This window comes from Phocoena sinus, chromosome 20 (genome assembly GCF_008692025.1).
Source record: "Phocoena sinus isolate mPhoSin1 chromosome 20, mPhoSin1.pri, whole genome shotgun sequence".
Taxonomy (NCBI): Eukaryota; Metazoa; Chordata; class Mammalia; order Artiodactyla; family Phocoenidae; genus Phocoena; species Phocoena sinus.
The window spans coordinates 9665711-9686549 of record NC_045782.1 but is presented as its reverse complement, the minus strand read 5'-3'; the positions used below and the strand labels follow the sequence as shown (position 1 = coordinate 9686549).

Genomic DNA, 20839 nt, shown 5'->3' with positions numbered 1-20839 from the left:
TTCGTGAGGACCCCGCTAAAATGAAGTCGGGCTGTGTCCCCCAAATTCAAGGAGCTGTGCCCGAAAAAAGTCCTGCCGGCTCCAGAGTCCCCCGCCCAGCGCTGTCGGCCGCCCGCGCCCCACTCCCCCGGCCGAGGTCACGTCGATCGGCCCAGCTTCCGCCTCCGGGACCCCGCATCCTGCCCCTCAGCGCTGCTGCCCCTTCCGGGACTTCCCGGCAGTCCGTCCCTCCGCCTGGCTCGGGGCCCTGGAAGCCGAGTCCCTCCAGCCAGCGCCCCACCCAGAGCCCCACGTGTGCTGACCCCAGGTTCTCGTCCCGACCCCCATCCCCTTAATTGGGAGGCCCCGCCCCGTGCGCAGTGACGTCGGACGCCGCTGTCAGCCGGCGCTGGGGGGGGGTCGGTTTGGGGTAGAATGGCCGCTGCCGCCGTCACCCGCGGGACCCCGGGAGGTAAGAGCCGGGGCCTCTCGCCCGCCTCTCCGCCCGCGCCAGGGGGCGCAGCTCCCACCGGCCCGGACGTTGCGCGCCGCGCCGGGGACCACCGGCCCTCTGCCGGTTCGCCCCCACTCCCCGCTTCCGTCCTCCTTCCCCGCGCCAGGGGGCGCAGCTCGGCGCAGGGCCCCACGGCGGACCTGCCGGGCAGGACCGTCCCGGGGACCCCCGCACCCCCGCACCCGCACTGTCCCTTGCCCGCCACGCGTCCGCGGACTTTGCTCCGCATCTCCTGCAGGACATCCCTCCGTGCGGGAGGGAGGCGGGACCCTCCCACCTCGGAGCGTCTCCGGGGACCACCGCCCCGCGGTGGGGGGGCCGCCCCCGGGCCCGCCTCGCACCCTGGCCGGCTCTCCATCCAGGACTGCGCACCTGCGCCCTAGGGCGGAGTCCTTACCACAACCCAGGCTCCAGTGCTCACAGCCGAGCTGGGACGGGCCTCTTCCTCCTCCCCATCCCCGGACACCTGGTGGAGCCCGCGCTGAGAGCATCCTCCAGCGTCCATCTGTTCCCCCAGGAGGGTGGGGGCTCAGGCTGGAGCCAGAGTGGTAGATGGGCTAGAGTAGGCCTGGAGGCCGAGGGAGGCAGAGGCTTTGGGGAGAGAGGTGCGGCGGGGTGCACAGGGCGGTCAGCCTCAGGATGGAGGATGGGTTGTCCTGAGGGTGGGTAGCTGGGTCCCGGTGTCTAGCCCAGATTCTACCAGGCCCTGACCAATCTGGAGGGAAGGGTGTAGGTTAAGATCAGTTGTCAGATCTGCCCTTCACCTTCGAAAAAATCAAATAGAGAAGTAACTCAGGGTGTGTCTTCTAAGGCCTAGCTCTCCACCCGGACTTAGATCTCCTGCCCTCCCCCCAGCATCCAGGCTCTCATTTGCCAAAACATCCTCCAAGAACCGGATGCTCTGAGTCCCAGCCTCAGGACCTGACCTCACCGTAGCCCCAGACCCGCAAGAGCCCAACGCCAGCCCCGCCGGCCTTCTCCCCTCCCCCACCCTGCTGGTCTCTTCCTGATTACTCTGTTCTGTTGTGTCTCCCCGCTCGTGTTGGTTCCTGGCACCATGTCTGGGTTCGCCCTCTCCTCCATTCCCTGGCTGTACTCTGACATCATAGTCCAGCCCCTTCCTCTCGCTTCCTCATCTTTCTTAGATATCACGACCCAGTTCTGTACCTGGTCTCCTACCTCATCCTCCTCATCCTGGATAGTGTGGAGGCTTCTGCCATGACCTTGTTCTCTCCCTTCCCAGCACAGACTCCCCCTCCCCCCGGCCCCTCAGGCCGGGGGTGACCTTGCCCCCTGGAGCCCTCACCATGAATACCAAGGACACCACTGAGGTTGCTGGTGAGTTCACAATCCAGGTTCCCAGTTTGGGTACAGCCTTTTTTTCTCCCCAAGTGGTGGTGACCTAATTCTTGGATCCCTGCTCTCCTTGTCATCATTTCATCCCACCCTCCCACCCCGCCCCATGCTCTGGATTTGGCCCTTTTCCCCTGGATTATCACAGGGATATCAGGAGCAACACCCTAAGTCCTCCCTTCTCATCCCCTCTAGAGAACAGCCACCACCTGAAGATCTTTCTACCCAAGAAGCTGCTGGAGTGTCTTCCTCGCTGCGCGCTGCTGCCTCCAGAGCGGCTCCGGTGGAATACAAATGAGGTTTTCTAGGGAGCCTGGGGGATTAGGGCATAGCAGGGCCTGGTGGGCTGGAGGAGTGTGAATGGGGGTCTTGCTGTGCCTGTCGACATTCTCTAGGCTCTTTGAGGATCATAGGAGAGGTATAAAGCCCTGCATCTTGTAGTAGCTCGCTCCTCCTTGGCATATCCACCTGTGTAAAGATACTATCTACCACTTACAAAGTACTTCCTACAAACCAAGCACTGTGCTCAGTACTTGTCCTGCATTATCTCCTTCAGTCCTCCAAGGACACTGTAGAGCAGACGCTGTTGTTATCCCCGAGGTATAGATGGGAAAGACCAAGAGGCCAGCCTGAGGCTTTGGAAAGGGGACACCCACCTGAGTGCCTCTTCTCCTGCAGGAGATTGCATCCTACTTGATCACCTTCGAGAAGCATGATGAGTGGCTATCCTGTGCACCCAAGACAAGGTGAGAAATTTTGTGAAGGTGGGGAGTGGCAGGGATCCTGGGTTCTGTACACAGAACTCGAGGCCAATCCTTCCCTTCTCAGGCCTCAGAATGGCTCTATTATCCTCTACAACCGCAAGAAGGTGAAATACCGGAAGGATGGTTACCTCTGGAAGAAGCGGAAGGACGGGAAGACCACCCGAGAGGACCACATGAAGCTGAAGGTCCAGGGCATGGAGGTAAGCGAGGCCTCCAGCTCACCTGCCCTGGTCTTCCTTCTCCCCGCTAGCTGGGTTCCAGCCCTGCCAGGGCTTGGTGACATTCTTTGTCTACCACCCTCCCAGTCACTCTTCCCTTCTCACTCACTTTGGATCCGCTAGGTGGTTGCTTAGCCTACTCTCTGCTTCCCATTTCCCTCCATGACCCAATTCTCCAGGACTTAGGCCACACCTCCCTCTGGAGGACACAGATGCCCAGTCCCCTTACTTCTCTCGCATTTCCCACAGGGGTCCGAGTACTGACCCTCTAAGCACAGGTTTCTCTTCCCTCAAATCATTGCTCCTCATCTTGGATGCGTTGTTGCCATGCCCTCTGATTTTTGGATGGTCCCATATGGCAAATCTGGTCCTTGTTGTAAGGCCCTGGCCCCACTGTTCCCTCCTCTCCGTCCTGGGGTGACTTGGGGTACTGGGATTTGAAAGGTGTGGGGAATAGATGGGGGTGGGTGAGGGTGAAAGAGGAACTGGTGGAAAGATTGGGATTCCTGCAAAGGGACTGAACAGAGGAAGAGTTGGGGAGCAGACTAGCCCTCCCCCCACCCCAGCCTGTCTCCTGGCAGTGTCTCTATGGCTGCTACGTTCACTCTTCCATCGTCCCCACATTCCATCGGCGCTGCTACTGGCTGCTCCAGGTGAGGATGGAAGAGCTCAGGGAGACAGAGTCTACCTGGCTCTTTGAGGGAGGTGGGGGCCTGCAAGAATGAAGTGGAAGGATGACTAGGTTCTGAGTGGGAAAAGGAGACTGGGAAGAAGAGAAAGGGGTTTGGGGATGGAGAGAGACAGAACTTGGGGGTGAGGTTGGGGGTGCCTGGGAAGAAAGTGAGGACTAGGAGGCTGAACCCCTGGGCGGCAGGACGCCCCCCATAGCACTCTGCATGTACCCTTGTGCTCTCAGAACCCTGACATCGTCCTTGTGCACTACCTGAACGTCCCAGCCCTGGAGGATTGTGGAAAGGGCTGCAGCCCCATCTTTTGTTCCATCAGCAGCGACCGTCGAGAGTGGCTCAAGTGGTCCCGGGAGGAGCTGTTGGGACAGCTGAAGCCCATGTGTAAGGCAGCAGGGCTAGGATAGCTCTCAATGGGGAAAGTGGACATAGGGAGCTCCCAAAGGGGCCAGGGTTCTATACTCAGGAGTCTGTGGGGTGACCATTTCCCCCCAAGCCAGGAGGGGTCTTTCCTGGGTGGGTGGGTGGGTACCAGGGTCCCTGGTGTGATCTAAGGTGTTGGAATATGGAGGGCAGCTATGAGCTATGGGAGCTGTCTTGAGGCTGCTGGCCTCTGTTCACCTGGCCAGAAGTCTTAGAGCATCTCAGGTGCTTGGAAGAGCCATCAAGATTCCCTGGTGACTATTTTGTGGGGGTCCCATAGCACTTCCCCCCAACTCTCCTCTAGTTCATGGCATAAAGTGGAACTGTGGGAACGGGACAGAGGAGTTCTCTGTAGAGCAGCTGGTGCAGCAGATCCTGGACACCCACCCGACCAAGCCTGCACCCCGAACTCACGCCTGTCTCTGCAGTGGAGGCCTTGGTTAGTGACCCCTGACCTTGGAACCCTCCTCCCTCCTAGTGTGCTGCCCTTACTCACACCAGGGGGATAGCTGGGATTTGCATGCTTATTTGCATGTCTTTTGCATGTTCCAGAAAGATGGGCCAGATGAGCAGAGGCCTTCCCATCTGCACACTGCCCAGTTCCTTTTACTTGATTCCTGGCAGCCCAGGCTCTCTATTTGCTTTCTTCATAAAGCAGCTCCTGGCCACCCCAGCACTACCACTTACACACAGGCTTAGCTTTATTCTAAGTTGGTACCCACTTGGTTCTGTTCTTTTGTCCTTTTTCTATGCCTTTACCTATTTCTCTCAGCTATTCCCCCAAGCCCTCAATCCTCTCCTGCAGTGCTCCTCCAGGGGGAGGGAGGGGGAGGAGAAATATTTCTGCCGCCTCCCAGTGGCCAAAATCAGTATGACACCTCTGGTATTTAGTGACATCTCAGGAAATGCATGAAAGCTTTCCAGTAAGGGAAGGCTGGAGAAAGATGTGTCGTATCCCTTCTCTCCCCACCACCCCTTCCACTGCAGGTTCTGGGAGCCTTACCCACAAATGCAGCAGCACGAAACACCGCATCATCTCTCCCAAAGTGGAGCCCCGAGCTTTAACCCTGACCTCTGTCCCCCATCCCCCTGAACCCCCTCCACTGATAGCCCCACTTCCCCCAGAGCTCCCCAAGGCACATACCTCCCCATCTTCTTCTTCCTCTTCCTCCTCTTCCTCCGGCTTTGCGGAACCCCTAGAGATCAGACCTAGCCCTCCCACCTCCCGAGGGGGTTCTTCGACAGGAGGCACCGCTATCCTCCTCCTGACGGGACTGGAGCAGCGAACTGGGGGCTTGACACCCACCAGGCACTTGGCTTCCCAGACCGATCCTAGGCCTTCCATGAGCTTGGCTGTAGTCGTAGGCTCTGAGCCCTCTGCCCCGCCAGCTCCTCCCAGCCCTGCCTTTGACCCAGATCGTTTTCTCAACAGCCCACAGAGGGGCCAGACGTATGGAGGAGGGCAGGGGGTAAGCCCAGACTTCCCTGAGACAGAGGCTGCCCATACCCCCTGTCCTGCCCTAGAGCCTGCTGCTGCCCTGGAGCCCCAGGCAGCTGCTCGGGGTCCCGCTCCACAGCCCAGAGCAGGCGGGAGAAGAGGAAACTGCTTCTTCATTCAAGATGATGACAGTGGGGAGGAGCGCAAGGCCCAGGGGGCTGCCCCACCTGTACCTTCACCCCCTCCTTCACCCGCACCCTCACCTGCCCCCTTGGAGCCATCAGGCAGAGTAGGAAGAGGGGAGGCCTTGTTTGGAGGAGCTGGTGGGGCCAGTGGACTGGAGCCCTTCAGTCTTTCATCATTCCCTGAGCTCATGGGAGAACTCATCGGTGACGAAGCTCCGAGTGGCCCTGCCCCAGCCCCCCAGCTCTCTCCTGCTCTTGGCACCATCACAGACTTCTCCCCAGAGTGGTCCTACCCTGAGGTGAGTCTCAGGCTTCTCTCCTCCCTCCTGCACCCCTCTTACCCTGTGGTCTGTGACCTAGTTTCCCTCAGTTCCCACGGCTGCTTAGTTCTCTTCCCAACCTCATAGAGTGTAGCTCGTTTCCTGTTTTCATAGGCCCTCTGACTAACCCTTTCTCCCTCCCTCCTCCTTCTACCTGTGAATTGTGATTGTGTGAGTCCCTCAAGTGCCCCAGGGGACTTCATTCCTTGGTGACTGTTTCATGGGGTGGGATGGGGCCGGGGAGGGACTGGGACAGCTCAGCCTGGAGAAGAGAAAATACAACTGGGATGTGATTGCAGACTTTGGGAAGCTGAAAGACTGTGTTCAGCAGTGGAGAAGTTCTGCTTTTTGCTGCTCCAGGGAGGGAAAGCAGGAACTACAGTGGGGGTCCAGAGGGGGCCTGAGAAAAGGACTTTCTTCCAGTGACAGCTATCTGCAAATGGGTTGGTAGCCTTGGGGAAGGCAATCAGGTCCCCATTTCTGGCAGATTCAGGTAGAGGACAGGAGTGTGGGGAGAAGGGACAGTGGGTTGAGTTCACTCCACTGGGTCCTGTCCAATCCCTACACCCCAGACCCAGGGGTGTACAGGGGACAGTAGATCCTCTCTCAGGGTCTGAATGAATGAATGAGTGACTGAGTGAAGGGATAATCAACAGAGAGAGCTCCAGTCACACTGCTTTCTGACTTCCGTCTGCAGGGTGGGGTCAAGGTGCTCATCACAGGACCTTGGACAGAGGCCGCCGAGCATTACTCCTGCGTCTTCGATCACATCGCAGTGCCAGCCTCACTTGTCCAGCCTGGTGTCTTACGCTGCTACTGTCCCGGTATGGGGACTGGGAATGGTAGGGGAAGGGACTAAGATAGGACAGTTAGGACTTCCAGGAAGACCTGGGAACAAATATGTTGGGTTGTTCCTGAGAGTGGAAAGACCTCATCCAGTCCTGGGGCTGAGCCCTGTGGTCCACCAGCAGGCAGATGACTCTGAGCTTAGGTGTCAGAAGGTCTAGTTCTGGTCTAAGAAATCTACTTCTTAGCTGACTGGTGACCTTGGGTAAGTCTGTTCCTTTTTTAGGTCCTTGGCCTCCCCTCCTATAAGGTCAGGCATTTGACCCACGGAGTCTCTAATGTCTGTCCAGGCCCTCTGGCTCCAATCCAGGGAGTTCTTAGGAGAATGAGAAAGGAGAGATGTTGGTCTCCTCCAACCAGTCTTGGGACTGAAGGACATTGGCTTCTAGACCTGTGCTGTCCAATATGGTGGCCATTAGCCACATGTGCCTATTGAAATGAATTAAAATTAAATAAAATTTAAAATCACTTTTTTTTTTTTAATCAATTTTTTTTTTCCTTTGGCTGTGTTGGGTCTTCGTTGCTGTGCGCGGGCTTTCTCTAGTTGCGGTGAGAGGGGGCTACTCTTCGTTGTGGTGCGCGGGCTTCTCATTGTCATGGCTTTCTCTTGTTGTGGAGCACGGACTCTAGGTGCGCAGGCTTCAGTAGTTGTGGCACGTGGGCTCAGTAGCTGTGGCTTGCGGGCTCTAGAGCTCAGGCTCGGTAGTTGTGGTGCATGGGCTTAGTTGCTCCGTGGCATGTGGGATGCCCTTCCCGGGCCAGGGCTCGAACCTGTCCCTTGCATTGGTAGGTAGATTTTTAACCACTGTGCCACCAGGGAAGCCCTAAAATTCACTTCTTCCGTCACACTAGCCATATTTGAGGTGCTCAGTGGCCACATGTGCTAGTGCCACCCTATTGGACAATGCAGATGCAGAATGTTTCTGTCACCGAGCAAAAGTTCTTTTGGACAGCCCCGGTCTAGATGTCATTGCCAAGGCTCATCTCTGCCCTTTTGCCACCACCTTTGCCCCTTACCCGGCACTCAGCAATGTTGCTGTGGGACCCTAAGGACCACTAGAGTGACAGTTTGACAGCTTTGCTGTCTATGAGTTGTGTCCTCCCCCAGTCTCAACAGCCCTGTTTAATGGTGGATTGCAGGAGAGGGGCTGAGACCAGAGAAGCTAGGAATTGGGAGTCTCAGCTTCTGGTCTTGGGGCCAGGGCCTGGTGGTTTCATTCTCAAGGCTATAGACATTGAGACCCTGGGAAAGAGCTCTTATTAGGCCCTGTTGGTGAGCAGCTAATTCCTTTCCCATATCTTACTAACAGGGTTGTGACCTCTGGACCTTGATCTTGGGGAATCAAGAGATTTCACCATCATCAAATTGTTTACAAGTATAGGTGTTTCTTGATCCGCTGCTTCTATACCTTGGTGCTGCATGACAACATCCTTAAGTACAGGGTCTAGAAGCCAAGGGGTCTCTGGCCTGTAGTAGGTATTAAGTTCTCAAACGAAGGGAATCCCTCCCCAGTTAGTGCCAAGGCCACTGAAGCCGGGAGCCTCTGGGGCCCACAGCAGGGGGAGTAGGGGAGGTAGATGTGAAATGATCACCTGTGACCCTGACACAGGGGGTCAGAGAAAGAGCCCAGGAAAGAGAGCCCCCTCGCTGATCCTTGCCCCCCCCAGCCCATGAGGTTGGGCTGGTGTCTTTGCAGGTGGCAGGGAGGGAGGGACCCCTTTCTGCTTCTGTGCTCTTTGAGTATCGAGCCCGCCGATTCCTGTCACTGCCTAGTACTCAGCTTGACTGGTTGTCACTGGACGGTGAGTACCTAGCCCTCTGACCCCACAACCTTTGAGCATGTCATGCTCCTAGACCCCTCAGGACTCAGGCAGCCACTGCCTTGCCCCTACTTTACTGCTCTTCCCAGCTCCTGCTTCATTGGTCATTTCTGAATGAGGCAGCAAGCTTCCTTCACCTCCTCTTCCCTGTAAATCTTGGAGCCAGCTTTGTCCCAGTGCTTGTCCTGTCCTCTGCATCTCAGAGGATGGGAGGGGCAGCGACAGGGTGTAGAGCAACATACATGGGATACACATGAGTGTATATATGTACCTAAACACGTATTTAAACTTTCTTACCATTTTTCCCTCTAATTATAAAGATAGGCATTTATTATAGGAAATTTTGAAATTACAGAAAAGCACAAAGTAAAAAATGAAAATTGACTATAACATTGCTCAGTAACATACAGCACCTTTAATATATTTTTTTATACAGAGGTGCACATACATACACACGTATGTGTATACGTGTGTGTATTTGTTTAAATTCAGAACTGTGTTTGTCCCTTTTACTGGTTATCCCTCCTGTGGCTTTCAGAATTGTTTCTCTCCACATCTGCTTCTTTCTCAAGGTTTGCTTTTCTCCGTCTCCTCCTGTCCCTGTCTAATCTGTGCTTTACCGCTCTCCTGTGGGTCTCCTGCCTCCCTCTTCTTTCCATTTCTCCTAGGACCCTTGTCTTCACTTCCCCTCTTCCTTATCGCCTGTCTGGTATGTCCCCCAGATCTCCTTTGTGCTTTCTCTCCTTTCCTTGTTTATCTCTTCCACACTGTCCTGTCACACCTGAGTCTCTGCTCATGCCTCTCCACCTCCTCCCCACTGTCCCCTCTCTACCTTCATGCCCTTCTGTCCTGGCATCTCAGAACATCCCCAGCCTGCACCGGTTTCTCTGTTTCCCTATGGCTCTGACCCCCTCCTGCCTCCCCTCCTTGTCCTTGTGTGATCTCAGGAGGGAACAGATATAGCTTGGGACGTGTGCATGTGCGTTTGTGCATGGGGTGGGGGAGGAGGAGGAGGAATGGATGTGACCATCCATCTCTGTCGTCTCCCCTCCCCGCCATCCTCTTTGTGGACAGCTGCGGGGGGCCAGGAGGAGGGGGTGGTGCTTTTCAAATCACAGTCTCTGAGCTCTTTGGGGCAGTGGTTAACAGAGAGGAGGGACCCTGGAGGCCTTGAGCCCCAGCCCACTACAGAGGTAGTGTCTGGGGCAAGAAAGGACAGAACCGTCACCTGGGAGAAGGCTGGGAGCGTGTGTGTGTGTGTGTGTGTGTGTGTGTGTGTGTGTGTGTGTGAGAGAGAGAGAGAGAGAGAGAGAGAGAGAGAGAGAGAGAGATCTGGGGCAGCTAGGGCTGGATTCCCTGTGGGGAGTCCTACTGTCTGTGTGTCTTGAAGGACACAGTCTTGGTTCTGGATTCAGGTCCTAGGTCGATGGATAGTATGAAGACCCCTAGTTTGAGGACTGGTCCTGGGGGGCTGTATTCAGAAGGTGGGTGGGTAAAGGGCCGTTGTTTGGAGAGGAGAAAAGGATATGATTGTGTCTTCACCACCCAGACTCTGGAACAGGGTCCAGTTCTGGTGTCCAGGGCATCCCCTAGACTCTGCCCACTGAGCCCCCCACGTCCACTCCCTCTCAGACAACCAGTTCCGGATGTCCATCCTGGAGCGACTGGAGCAGATGGAGAAGCGGATGGCAGAGATTGCAGCAGCTGGCCAGGCCCCCTACCGGGGTCCTGATGCCCCTCCGATTCAGGTACCTCCACGAGGAGGGCACTCGACGGTAGGGAGCAGGGGGAGGGTCTTCCTTAGAAATAGGCTCTAGTGTGTGTCTCCCCTGGCTCTCCGGCCCCAGCCAGCCCTCCTCCCTGTCCCTGACGCCATCCTGCTCCCACCCCCACCCCGCGGCAAGAGTGGCTATTCTGGGCACCCTCTTGGCATGACAGGCTTCAGACTATTTCTGGCCTGAAGGAGGGTGGAGGTGAGGGAGAGGGTGGGGGAGGGGATCCAGGGAGTTGGGGCTCAGTGCTCTGGGGGTCCCAAGTCTCGGAGGGAAGAAGGCTGGGAGAGGACTCTGAGTTCTGAGTGGGGGAAGTCATCTGTGGATATGGCACTGATCTGAGCCAGAGTGAAGGCACAACATGGGCAAGTGGGTGTGAGGTCTGGCCTGGAGGAAGCTGCCTGTGGGCCGGGGGGACACCCAGGAACTTGAACTGGGAGGACTGATGGGCCATCAGAGATCCGAGTGGTGGGAACCTAGACTGGGACGTGTGGGGAGAGGGCAGAACTGGAAGCTGAGAGGACAGGCGTGGGGTGGCTAAGGCCATCCCAGGCTGGGGATGCGCACATCTCTACCTAAGGGTGTGTGCACCACAGGATGAAGGCCAGGGACCCGGGTTCGAGGCACGGGTGGTCGTCTTGGTAGAGAGCATGATGCCACGCTCCACCTGGAGGGGTCCTGAACGTCTAGCCCATGGAAGCCCCTTCCGGGGCATGAGCCTGCTGCACCTGGCCGCTGCCCAGGGCTACGCCCGCCTCATCGAGACCCTGAGCCAGTGGCGGTGAGCCGGGGCCAGCGGGTGCAGGGCGGGGGTGCCCAGGGACTGAGGAGGAACTGGAGCCCTGCCATGGGAGCTGGGGTCACTGTGGAAAGGAAGAGGGCCTGGAAGAGGGTTTGCGCTTGGGGGAGTTTTAATGTCCCCTGACTTACAATGCTGACCTCTTGACCTCCTGACATTCATGGATCTCTTTGACTGCTTATCCCACTGACCTTAGTGCTTCCCAGTCCCTTCGATTCTGAAGTTCCTACCGGGCGCCCTCTCTCCCTGACTGGACCCTGTTGTCCCTTTCCCAAAAACTCCAGGAGTGTGGAGACCGGAAGCTTGGACTTAGAGCAAGAGGTTGACCCACTCAACGTGGACCATTTCTCTTGCACTCCTCTGGTGAGGATGCTGGGTTCCTGAGTGCACGTGGGCAATGGGAAACGGGAACGGTTCTTCAAAGGGAAGATCCTCTGAGGGATACAGGGGAGGAGTGAGGACGGGCCCCAGGCCTCACCTCCACCTCCACCCTCTTCTTCTCAGATGTGGGCTTGTGCCCTGGGCCACCTGGAGGCTGCCGTGCTCCTTTTCCGTTGGAACAGACAGGCACTGAGCATTCCCGACTCTCTGGGCCGCCTGCCCCTGTCCGTGGCTCATTCCCGGGGTCACGTGCGCCTCGCCCGCTGCCTTGAGGAACTGCAGAGACAGGAAGCTTCAGCTGAGCCCCCGTTTGCCCTGTCGCCGCCCTCCTCCAGCCCAGACACTGGTGAGGGTTTAAGAGGGGACTGCGGGTGGGAGGACACGCCAGGGGAAAGCCAGAGGGTGGGAGACAGAGTGCGAGAGGAGGCAGCAGGGATGGGGAGGTAAGAGCAGCAAGGGGGCAGGTGGCGCCTTCTGCCCTCACCCCCTTCCCTCACCTCGCAGGTCTGAGCAGCGTCTCCTCGCCTTCGGAGCTATCGGATGGCACTTTCTCCGTCACATCAGCCTATTCTAGTGCCCCGGATGGGAGTCCTCCCCCTGCTCCTCTGCCAACCTCTGAGATTACTATGGAGATGGTCCCAGGCCAGCTCTCCTCTGGTGCCCCAGAGGCCCCCCTACTCCTCATGGACTATGAAGCCACCGACCCCAAAGGGCCCCCACCCTCACTGCCTCCTCTCCCACCGGCCCCAGATGGTAGGGCTGCTCCAGCGGAAACTGACAGCCCACCAGCTGTGGACGTGATCCCGGTACCGCTTATGCCAATGGAATTATGAGGGCTCGAAGTAGAGTGGGGTGCGGGGTGGGGTGATGCCGACCATTCCATAAAACACAATCAGTCTGGCTGCAGTTTGGGAAGAAGGGGCCATTTACTCTCATTTAGGGACAGGCAAGTTTATCCTCTGCTTAGCTCCTGTCAGAGCTTGTGACTCAGAAGTCATGAGGCATCGGGGGTTAAAAATTTTGGGGAATATCTTCAGTTAGAGCCGGGTTGTAGGGGTTACTCGTTGATCCACGAAGGGACAAGGTTCTTGGGGAACGAGAGCAATGGCAGGAAGTTGGGAGGAGTGAGGAGCAGAGAGGTTGGCAAGATGGAAGCATTTGGCAATGACCTGAGGCAAGGGGTCGGGGTCGGGGGAGGCTTGCACAGGGTAAGAGCTAAGAGAGTCTTGTGGAATGAATGAACACATGAGAGAGTGGATCTTCAAGTGCAGCAGCGTTCTCCTCCGCTAGGACTGGGGACATATCTGCTTTAGAGAGGCTAATGGATTAACTGGGTAGCACTGGAGTACAAAAAATGTAGACAGCTCCACAAGGTAGGCTGCTTTACGTGTGGCCAGCAGGAAGTGCTGCAGGCTTCAGGCCTGGAGCAAAGGCAAGGCTGGAGCCATTCAATAAGGTGTCGTGTGATTGGCAGGCTCTGAGCTGATTCTTGGAGAGTGGGATGGGGTGGCGGGCATGGCCAGGTCTGTGGGAGCTGGCATGGGGCAGGCCGGGTGGGACAGTGGGCAGTCAGCCTGGAAGGGTAAGCCCTTCATTTGCCCAGCTCCTGAATCCCCATGTGGTGTATGTCCTTCCTAGCCCATGTTTCCCATGCCTCAACACAGAGGGCTGTACTCCTGAGTGGGACCTCAAGAAGTGTAAATGAATCTGGAACACTGGCGGAGAAAGACAGGGTTAGCAGGGACAGCCGTCCCTGAGGCCTCATCGTCTGGTGCTGAGAGGAGGAACAAGATAGGAAGTGGACTGACGCTACGGCCTTGGCTGGAACAGGCCAGAACAGCTGGTAGTCAGGGCTCCTCAAGGCTCACCCAGCTTCTCCTCCATCCAGGTGGACATGATCTCACTGGCCAAGCAGATCATCGAAGCCACACCAGAGCGGATTAAACGGGAGGACTTTGTCCGGCTGCCTGAGGCTGGAGCCCCAATGCGGGAGCGGACAGGGGCCGTGGGGCTCAGCGAGACCATGTCCTGGTTGGCCAGCTACCTGGAGAATGTGGACCATTTCCCCAGCTCAGCCCCTCCCAGGTGACCAGCTCAGGACAAAGCCTCCAGATCCTTCTTCAGAGGAACATGGGAGGGAGGGAGGAAACTTCCTCATGGCCAGAGCTCCATCCTGGCTCAGGCCCCAGGGCCTTTGAAAAGGGGATTGGCACTGGCTGCTGAGTTCTGAAGTCACTCTGCAGGCTCTGTTGCTGGGGCTGTGCCTTCACAGCAGTCTCCAGGTGGGAGAAGAGGGACTGCAGATGCCCCATGGCCTCCCTTCTCCCTGTCCCTGCAGCGAACTGCCCTTTGAGCGGGGTCGCCTGGCTATCCCTCCGGCACCTTCCTGGGCAGAGTTTCTCTCTGCGTCCGCCAGTGGCAAGATGGAGAGTGATTTTGCCCTGCTGACCCTATCGGATCACGAGCAGCGGGAACTGTACGAGGCAGCCCGAGTCATCCAGACAGCCTTCCGAAAGTACAAGGTCAGGGGGCTGGATGTTTCAGGGGGTGAATTACACAATCTTGAGTGGGGAGATTACAGGTTCCCGGACTTTGGGAGGGACAACAGTCATCCACACAGGCCTGGGATGGGGTGAAGGGTCGGGGACCCCAGGCAAGTCGGAAGGTTAGGTCACATGTCTGTTAGGTGGGCAGCTAAGTGCTGAGACCTCCTTCTCTCCCCTTAGGGCCGGCGGCTGAAGGAGCAGCAGGAGGTAGCAGCAGCTGTGATCCAGCGCTGTTACCGGAAGTACAAGCAGGTGAGACCGTCCTCTCTTGAAAGCATACCCACCAACCCACACCCACACACACCCATTCCAGCCCAGAGCATCCAGAATGCTGCCGGAGCCCTAACTCCCCTTCTCTCTCCACAAGCTGACCTGGATTGCACTTAAGGTATTAGGCGTGAGACCTGGGTGTGAGGTTGTCTGTGATGATTCAGCCTTTCCATGAGTGTGTGGATTAGAGAAATAGACTTGCATCAACTGAACTTGGGGGTGACCCTCAGGGGTTTGGGTCTCTGTCCATTTCAGCCCCTGCCCCTCCTCCCCACTCCTGCAGTTTGCACTCTATAAGAAGATGACCCAGGCGGCCATCCTGATCCAGAGCAAGTTCCGAAGCTACTATGAACAGAAGCGGTTTCAGCAGAGCCGCAGGGCGGCGGTGCTCATCCAGCAGCACTACCGTTCCTACCGCCGCCGGCCCGGGCCTCCCCACCGGCCCACGGGCACCCTGCCTGCCCGCAACAAGTATGGCGTTAGCCCTCTGGCCCTTCGGCCCTCTCTGCCCACCCACTGTGTCCATGCCCACTGTCCGTGGGCTCCCGACTCATCAGCCTGCCCCCCTGCCTTTCCTTGCCAGGATCCCTAAGGGGCGGAGGGCAGAGGATGCCTGAGTGTCCTGTGAGGTCTCATCTTTTCTTTCTTCCACCAGAGGCTCATTTCTCACCAAGAAGCAGGACCAGGCAGCCCGGAAGATCATGAGATTCCTGCGGCGCTGCCGGCACAGGTGCTGTCCTTTCCCTCACCGGATTTGGGCCTGCCACCTCCCCCACCCGACCTCCCCGACCTCCCCGATCTGCGGGTCTCCTCTGACTCCTTCCTTGTTTCTCCGCAGGATGAGGGAATTGAAGCAGAACCAGGAGCTGGAAGGGCTTCCCCAGCCCGGACTGGCCACCTGACCTCTCCACTGCCTTTCTCATCACCCTGGGGGCCGCTTCTTGCAGTCTTAACAGGGACAGGGCTCTCTGGGGGAGGGGGAGCCCCCTGTCGGCAGCTTTCCCGTCACTTCTCTTGGAGCCCGTCCTCGGTCTCCACCCCCTCCCCCTCCGAAGTGCTGAACTCCCTTTCCCACCCCCGGCTCCTTCTCCTCTTCCCTCCGGGTCGTGCCCCCCCTCTTTTAGTCCCTGGCTCCAGAAGACCCACGCCCCACATACCTGCATCTTCAGCTGTGACCTCCGGAGCCCTGCCTGCCCCTTCTCCACAGCTCCCTCCCTGCCTGTACCCACCTCGGCCCCTTCCTGACTTGCCTTATTTATTTGTTCGACGCGTCTCTGAATGTATCCGCCTCGGTCCCACCTCTGCCTTCGCTACGCGCACGCCCCTCGTGTTTCAGGGCTGACCGTGCCCCCACCCCGACTCCGCATGTCTGCGTCTGTTTCCTCCCTTTCTGGCCCCGTCTTCCCCAGTCACCCCGACCGACTCTGGCCACCAACCTCCGGGCCAAAGGGGGGGTGTATATAGGAACGCGTTGCGGAGTCCCGCCCCGTCCCCGAGGGGAGGGGGCTTGTACATAATGTAACATACAGAGTATAGTGAAGAATCTATTTAAGGCGCCGCAGGGAGGGCTGCACGGCCGGGCTTGTGGCTCCAGGCGTGGCGGGGGCCTCCTGCCGGCTCCACAAGCACTTTCTACTTGTGCATGGGCTTGGTTTCTACGAATTGCCATTAAACATCGCTGCACCAGCCAGCCTCCGGCCTCTGTCTGCGGGGGGCGGGGCCTCGGCCGGCGGGAGGCTGCGGGCGCGCTGGGCAGGGATCTAAGCCGCGCCGGGGTGGGTGCGTGGTTTACCGCCTCCGACGTGTTTCCGGCCTTAAAGGCATTTTGCCCTTCCCTTTAAGACGCGCCGCCCCCCTCTCAGTCACTCCCAAGATGGCGGACCTACTGGGCTCCATCCTGAGCTCCATGGAGAAGCCACCCAGCCTCGGTGACCAGGAGACTCGGCGCAAGGCCCGAGGTGAGGATCCCAAATTCACAACCGGCTTTCTTCGCCCGGTTATCAGGACCGCACTCCTACCCCTTTGGACGACCCCGCCTTCTCAACCTTGAAAGACCCCTCACGGGCTCCTTCAGAGACCCCCCGAGTCCCTAAAAGGGGTGCCATCCCGCCCGCTGTTCTTAGCGGACGATGATTGGCTACCTGAAGCCCAGCGCCGGGCCCCTGGCTCTTTCTACCTTGGCCTTCCACAGTCCTTGTTTTCAATTCGCCGATGGGCCCGCCTGTCCGCCGGTGGCGTGCTCTGATTGGTAGGCTGCCTTCAACCCCACCCAACCCCTTGGTTTTCCTCGGCCCGCCTTCGGATCGGAGGGGGGGGCGAGTTCGACCGCTCGGCCCCGCCCACCTCCCGGCGCTCGAGTCCCTGGGCCTCGTCCCCTTCCGATTGGATTCAGGACACGCCCATCCGCAGTCCTTTCTCCCCTATTGGCCACCTCAACTTAAAGGTCTACCTATTAAGTTTTGTTCGACCTTCCTCTTAGCCCACCCTACCCTCAGCACCTCTAACTGGCTGCTGGGTCCTTTCGGCGCTCTTATGCCCCGCCTACTTGGGGCCGCCCTCCAACCTTTCTCTCATCTGTACCCTTAAATTCCCGAGCTCCCCGGGCGGGTCGTGAATGTTGATTGGAGGGATGAGAATGCCCCTACCCGGTCCGATTGGCCATGGTCTCCCCGCCTGTGTTCTCCGAGTAACTTCCCAGCAGGAGGCTCAAGTTGGGCTGCAAGCTTAGGGCGCGGCCCGCCGGGCGGTATAGTCCTCTCTTGCTCGCTTTGCGGAGTGTGAATGAGTCTGGCAGAATGACTGACTACCTTGGGGAGGACACCGGCTCCCCACCCGTCCGAGGGAGGCCAGGGCAGCCTGGGTGCCTTCAGAGGGCTCAAGTGCTGCTTAATATCGAACTAACATCCATATTTACTGAATGGTTGCTAGGGGCCAGGGTACCCTCAAGGAGCCCACAGTCTGGAGTATCGATGAAATGCGCATTGATGAAACGATCACACAGGAGTTTAATAACCAATTTTATAAGTGCTCTGAAAGAAAAATAACTGTTATGAGAGGGGCTACCTAGGGGTCCTAACCTAGTCTGCAGTGAGCTGAGATGTGAAGAATAGGTAAGTCAGTAAGTGAGAGGGGAGCACAGTGCTCCAGGCAGAGATTTGAAAGCTCTGAGGAAGGAGGGAGCATAATGGGACCTGGGAACTGGAATTATTTAACACCGTGACTGACTAGGTGGGTTCACCAGCGGCCGTTGACAGACTAGGAAGCTGAAGTTCAGAGTTTAGTCAGTTGCCTGCCGTTACACTGTTACTAAGTGGTGGGGTTTCAAACCCATGTGTGACTTTTAAGTCTATGTTCTTAACCATAATCTTACGCCACCTCCTCAGATGCAGAGAGATGACTCATAAGCCAGTTCGAGAACAGTCAGTGACCAATATGGGGTGTGCTGATGGTCAGAGTCCTTGAGGTGGGAGAGAGGAGAGCTCCTGAGCTGTCGGGGCCCTGGGGCCACAGAGAGTAACTGGATAGGAGATGAACAGGGTCTGTAGCTTCTGGGAGCTCATAGTGGGGTAGGGAGGACAAAAGTTACACTCTGTTAGCTCTCAGCACATGCCGTAGTGGGTGTCAGAACCGAATGTGCTTGGGCCCCAGAGGAAGAAGTGAGTAACTCTGACTCATGGTGGATCTCAAAGTTTGCAAGAGGAGGAAGAGCATTTCAAGCAGTAGGAACAACATGTGCAAAGACATGAAGTGATTAAGAAAATGGGAAGAGGTTCAGTGCAGCTGAAGGACGTCCAATCCTGTGGAAGAAGTGGGCCTTAAGGATGTAAAGAATTTGAAATGGCGGAAGAGAGAAGAGGGGACAGTGAGACCCAAGGGTAGGGAGTTCCCTTTACAGCTCACCTCAGACACCTACACTCACAAAGGAGAAGAGTGTCAGACTGGCCATTTCAGCTTCATCTTGGCTGTAGAAGTAAAAAGTGGGGGTACGTGAGCCATGGCCGCTGGGCCTGCGCGTCCGGAACCTGTGCTCCGCAGCGGGAGAGGCCACAACAGTGAGAGGCCCGCAAACCGCAAAAAAAAAAAAAAAAAAAGTGGGGGTGTTACACAATATAGGAAGTTAAATAATTTCCCCTTCCCTATGCAGACAATGAGATGATAAGCTCCTTGAGGCCAGGGCTCGGTTTGTTCTCGTTACCACCCCAAGTGCTTTATAGTTCTTGGTGTGTCACAGGCATTAAATAAATGTTTGTTAGTTGGTTTCCCCAGTGGGTTGGGAAATGGGGTTGAGCATGATTATGATCTTTGTTACTCCCACTAAACTGTGAGCTCCTAAAGGGCAAAGTTATGTCTTAATCCTCTTTGTACTCCAGGTCCTAGCACAGTGCCAGGTATAGAGGAACTATCAATAAATGCTTGGCAAATAAACAGTAATCCTACCTTCCTAGCCTGACACGCTCCCAGTGGACATGAGATCTCTTTTGAAGCCTTACAAACTCTCCCCACCCATGCTTCCACCCCGGCCTCATGCTGCCATTTCTCACCCCTAGAGCAGGCAGCCCGCCTGAAGAAACTACAGGAGCAAGAGAAACAGCAGAAAGTGGAGTTTCGTAAAAGGGTGAGAACAACTGGAGAGATCAAAGGCAGCCTCAGAAAGGACTTCCAATAAGTTAGAATTGGAAGGTTGAAGAGTCAGTTTGGAAACTGTCTTGAGAGAGGTGAAACCCAGAAGCCAGTGGCACAGCGGCTGGGAAAGGCGTGGGAGGCCAAGGCCTGTTGGCCCGGCAGGGGAGAGGGATATTTGGGTGGGGCCATCATCTCATACCTTCTTCACTTTTCCCTTTACCAAGATGGAGAAAGAGGTGTCAGATTTCATCCAAGACAGTGGGCAGATCAAGAAAAAGTTTCAGCCGATGAACAAGATAGAGAGGAGCATACTGTGAGTGTCTCTGGGCTGGGGAGGCAAGAAATGGACGACCAAGGAGGCATGAAAGGGCCAGACAGGAGAACCCTCCAGAGGAGGACGCTGGGCCCCCTCGTGGCTCTACATAGTCTTTCCCCTTCGCTCCCCCCTTCCCAGACACGATGTGGTGGAAGTGGCTGGCCTGACATCCTTCTCCTTTGGGGAAGATGACGAATGTCGCTATGTCATGATCTTCAAAAAGGTAAAAGGGGGACCTCCCTGGTGGTCCAGTGGTTAGGACTCTGAGCTTCCACTGCAGGGGGCACGGGTTCGACCCTGGTCGGGGAACTAAGATCCTGCGTGCTGCGCCGCACTGCCCCCCAAAAAAGGTAAAAGGCCTGAGTTCCCCGCTGTCTCCTCTCTCCTTTTCAGCCTGTGCCCCACACTGGGGGAGAGGAATGAGATAAAACATGTATGTGGAACCTTGACCCCATCATCTCCTTCTTTCCCAGGAGTTTGCACCCTCCGATGAAGAGCTGGACTCCTACCGTCGTGGCGAGGAGTGGGACCCCCAGAAGGCTGAGGAGAAACGGAGGCTGAAGGTGAGTTACACCTGGCAGTCCCTGGGGCCCTGCAGCCCCCCAGCTGGGAGGGGTTGGGGTCAGGCCCTGAGCTCTGGTGCCCCACCTTGGCACCCCTAGGAGCTGGCCCAGCGGCAGGAGGAGGAGGCAGCCCGGCAGGGACCTGTGGTGGTGAGCCCTGCCAGCGACTACAAGGACAAGTACAGCCACCTCATTGGGAAGGGGGCAGCCAAGGATGCGGCCCACATGCTGCAGGCCAACAAAACCTACGGCTGTGGTGAGGCTGCAGTGGGGGCTGGGAGGGCAGGGCAGAGGAGCACTGGATGGGGGGAGGGGAGGGAGGCTGAGGCACAGGGCTCCTAGGCCCTCCCACCCTCCCCTCTGCCCCCAGTGCCTGTGGCCAACAAGAGGGACACACGCTCCATTGAAGAGGCCATGAATGAGATCCGGGCCAAGAAGCGTCTGCGGCAGAGCGGGGAAGAGTTGCCACCTACCTCCTAGACACCCCAGCTCCCTGGGGCAGGGCAGAGGGCAGGGAGGGATGAGGCTGCTGCTATTAGAACCCATCCTGGAGCCCCACCTCTGAAGCACCTCCTAACAGCTGTCACTCAGGCTGGGGGAAGCAGGTGTTTGATTTGTCACTGTTGGAGCTTGGATGTGTATATGTGTGTGTGTGTGTGTGTGTGTGTGTGTGTGTGTGTGTGTGTGTGTGAATGTACAGGTGGGTATTTAATCTGTATTATTCTCTGTTCTCCCTGGAATTTTCTTCCCCATGGGGCTGGGGTTACTTTACATTCAGTAAACACTGTTTGACCCAATGTCTTGCTTTGTTTGAACAGAGAAAGGTGGGTTCTAGAGAGGAAGAGAAACAATTATAGATTGAACAGTATAAGATTGTTTTTGTGGGCCAAAGATGGCGAAATATTGGCACTTTCGTAGAAATTTATGAGATAGTATTTTAAGAGCACAGTCACTACAGCCAAATGGCCTAGGTTTGGATCCTGGCTCTGCCACTTACTGTTACCTTGGTTAAAGTATTTTAC

The 20839-nt window shown here is 56.9% G+C and overlaps 2 protein-coding genes and 1 pseudogene across 3 annotated transcripts; 2 read left to right on the top strand and 1 right to left on the bottom strand.

The window, feature by feature from the left end:
* Nucleotides 1-76: 76 nt before the first annotated feature.
* On the bottom strand, nt 77-1792 carry LOC116745466 (annotated as a pseudogene).
* CAMTA2 (calmodulin binding transcription activator 2) lies at nt 314-20614 on the top strand. Of its 2 annotated transcripts, XM_032616214.1 has the most exons (28): nt 314-451; nt 1737-1831; nt 2042-2145; nt 2525-2592; nt 2675-2810; nt 3410-3481; nt 3745-3898; nt 4242-4376; nt 4925-5859; nt 6578-6704; nt 8395-8529; nt 10180-10295; nt 10916-11100; nt 11403-11481; nt 11623-11845; nt 12004-12305; nt 13388-13584; nt 13838-14021; nt 14226-14297; nt 14599-14786; nt 14971-15045; nt 15154-16273; nt 18863-18930; nt 19163-19251; nt 19393-19477; nt 19728-19817; nt 19917-20073; nt 20188-20614. In XM_032616214.1, exons 2-22 carry the CDS (start codon nt 1801-1803, stop codon nt 15215-15217), a joined length of 3582 nt encoding a protein of 1193 aa, XP_032472105.1. In that variant the 5' UTR covers nt 314-451; nt 1737-1800; the 3' UTR covers nt 15218-16273; nt 18863-18930; nt 19163-19251; nt 19393-19477; nt 19728-19817; nt 19917-20073; nt 20188-20614. The 2 variants fall into 2 exon arrangements, with proteins under 2 accessions (XP_032472105.1, XP_032472106.1); XM_032616215.1 differs by lacking the exon at nt 3410-3481.
* Nucleotides 15197-20614, top strand: SPAG7 (sperm associated antigen 7). Its single transcript, XM_032616221.1, has 7 exons — nt 15197-16273; nt 18863-18930; nt 19163-19251; nt 19393-19477; nt 19728-19817; nt 19917-20073; nt 20188-20614. Exons 1-7 carry the CDS (start codon nt 16189-16191, stop codon nt 20295-20297), a joined length of 684 nt encoding a protein of 227 aa, XP_032472112.1. The 5' UTR covers nt 15197-16188; the 3' UTR covers nt 20298-20614.
* Nucleotides 20615-20839: the final 225 nt, after the last annotated feature.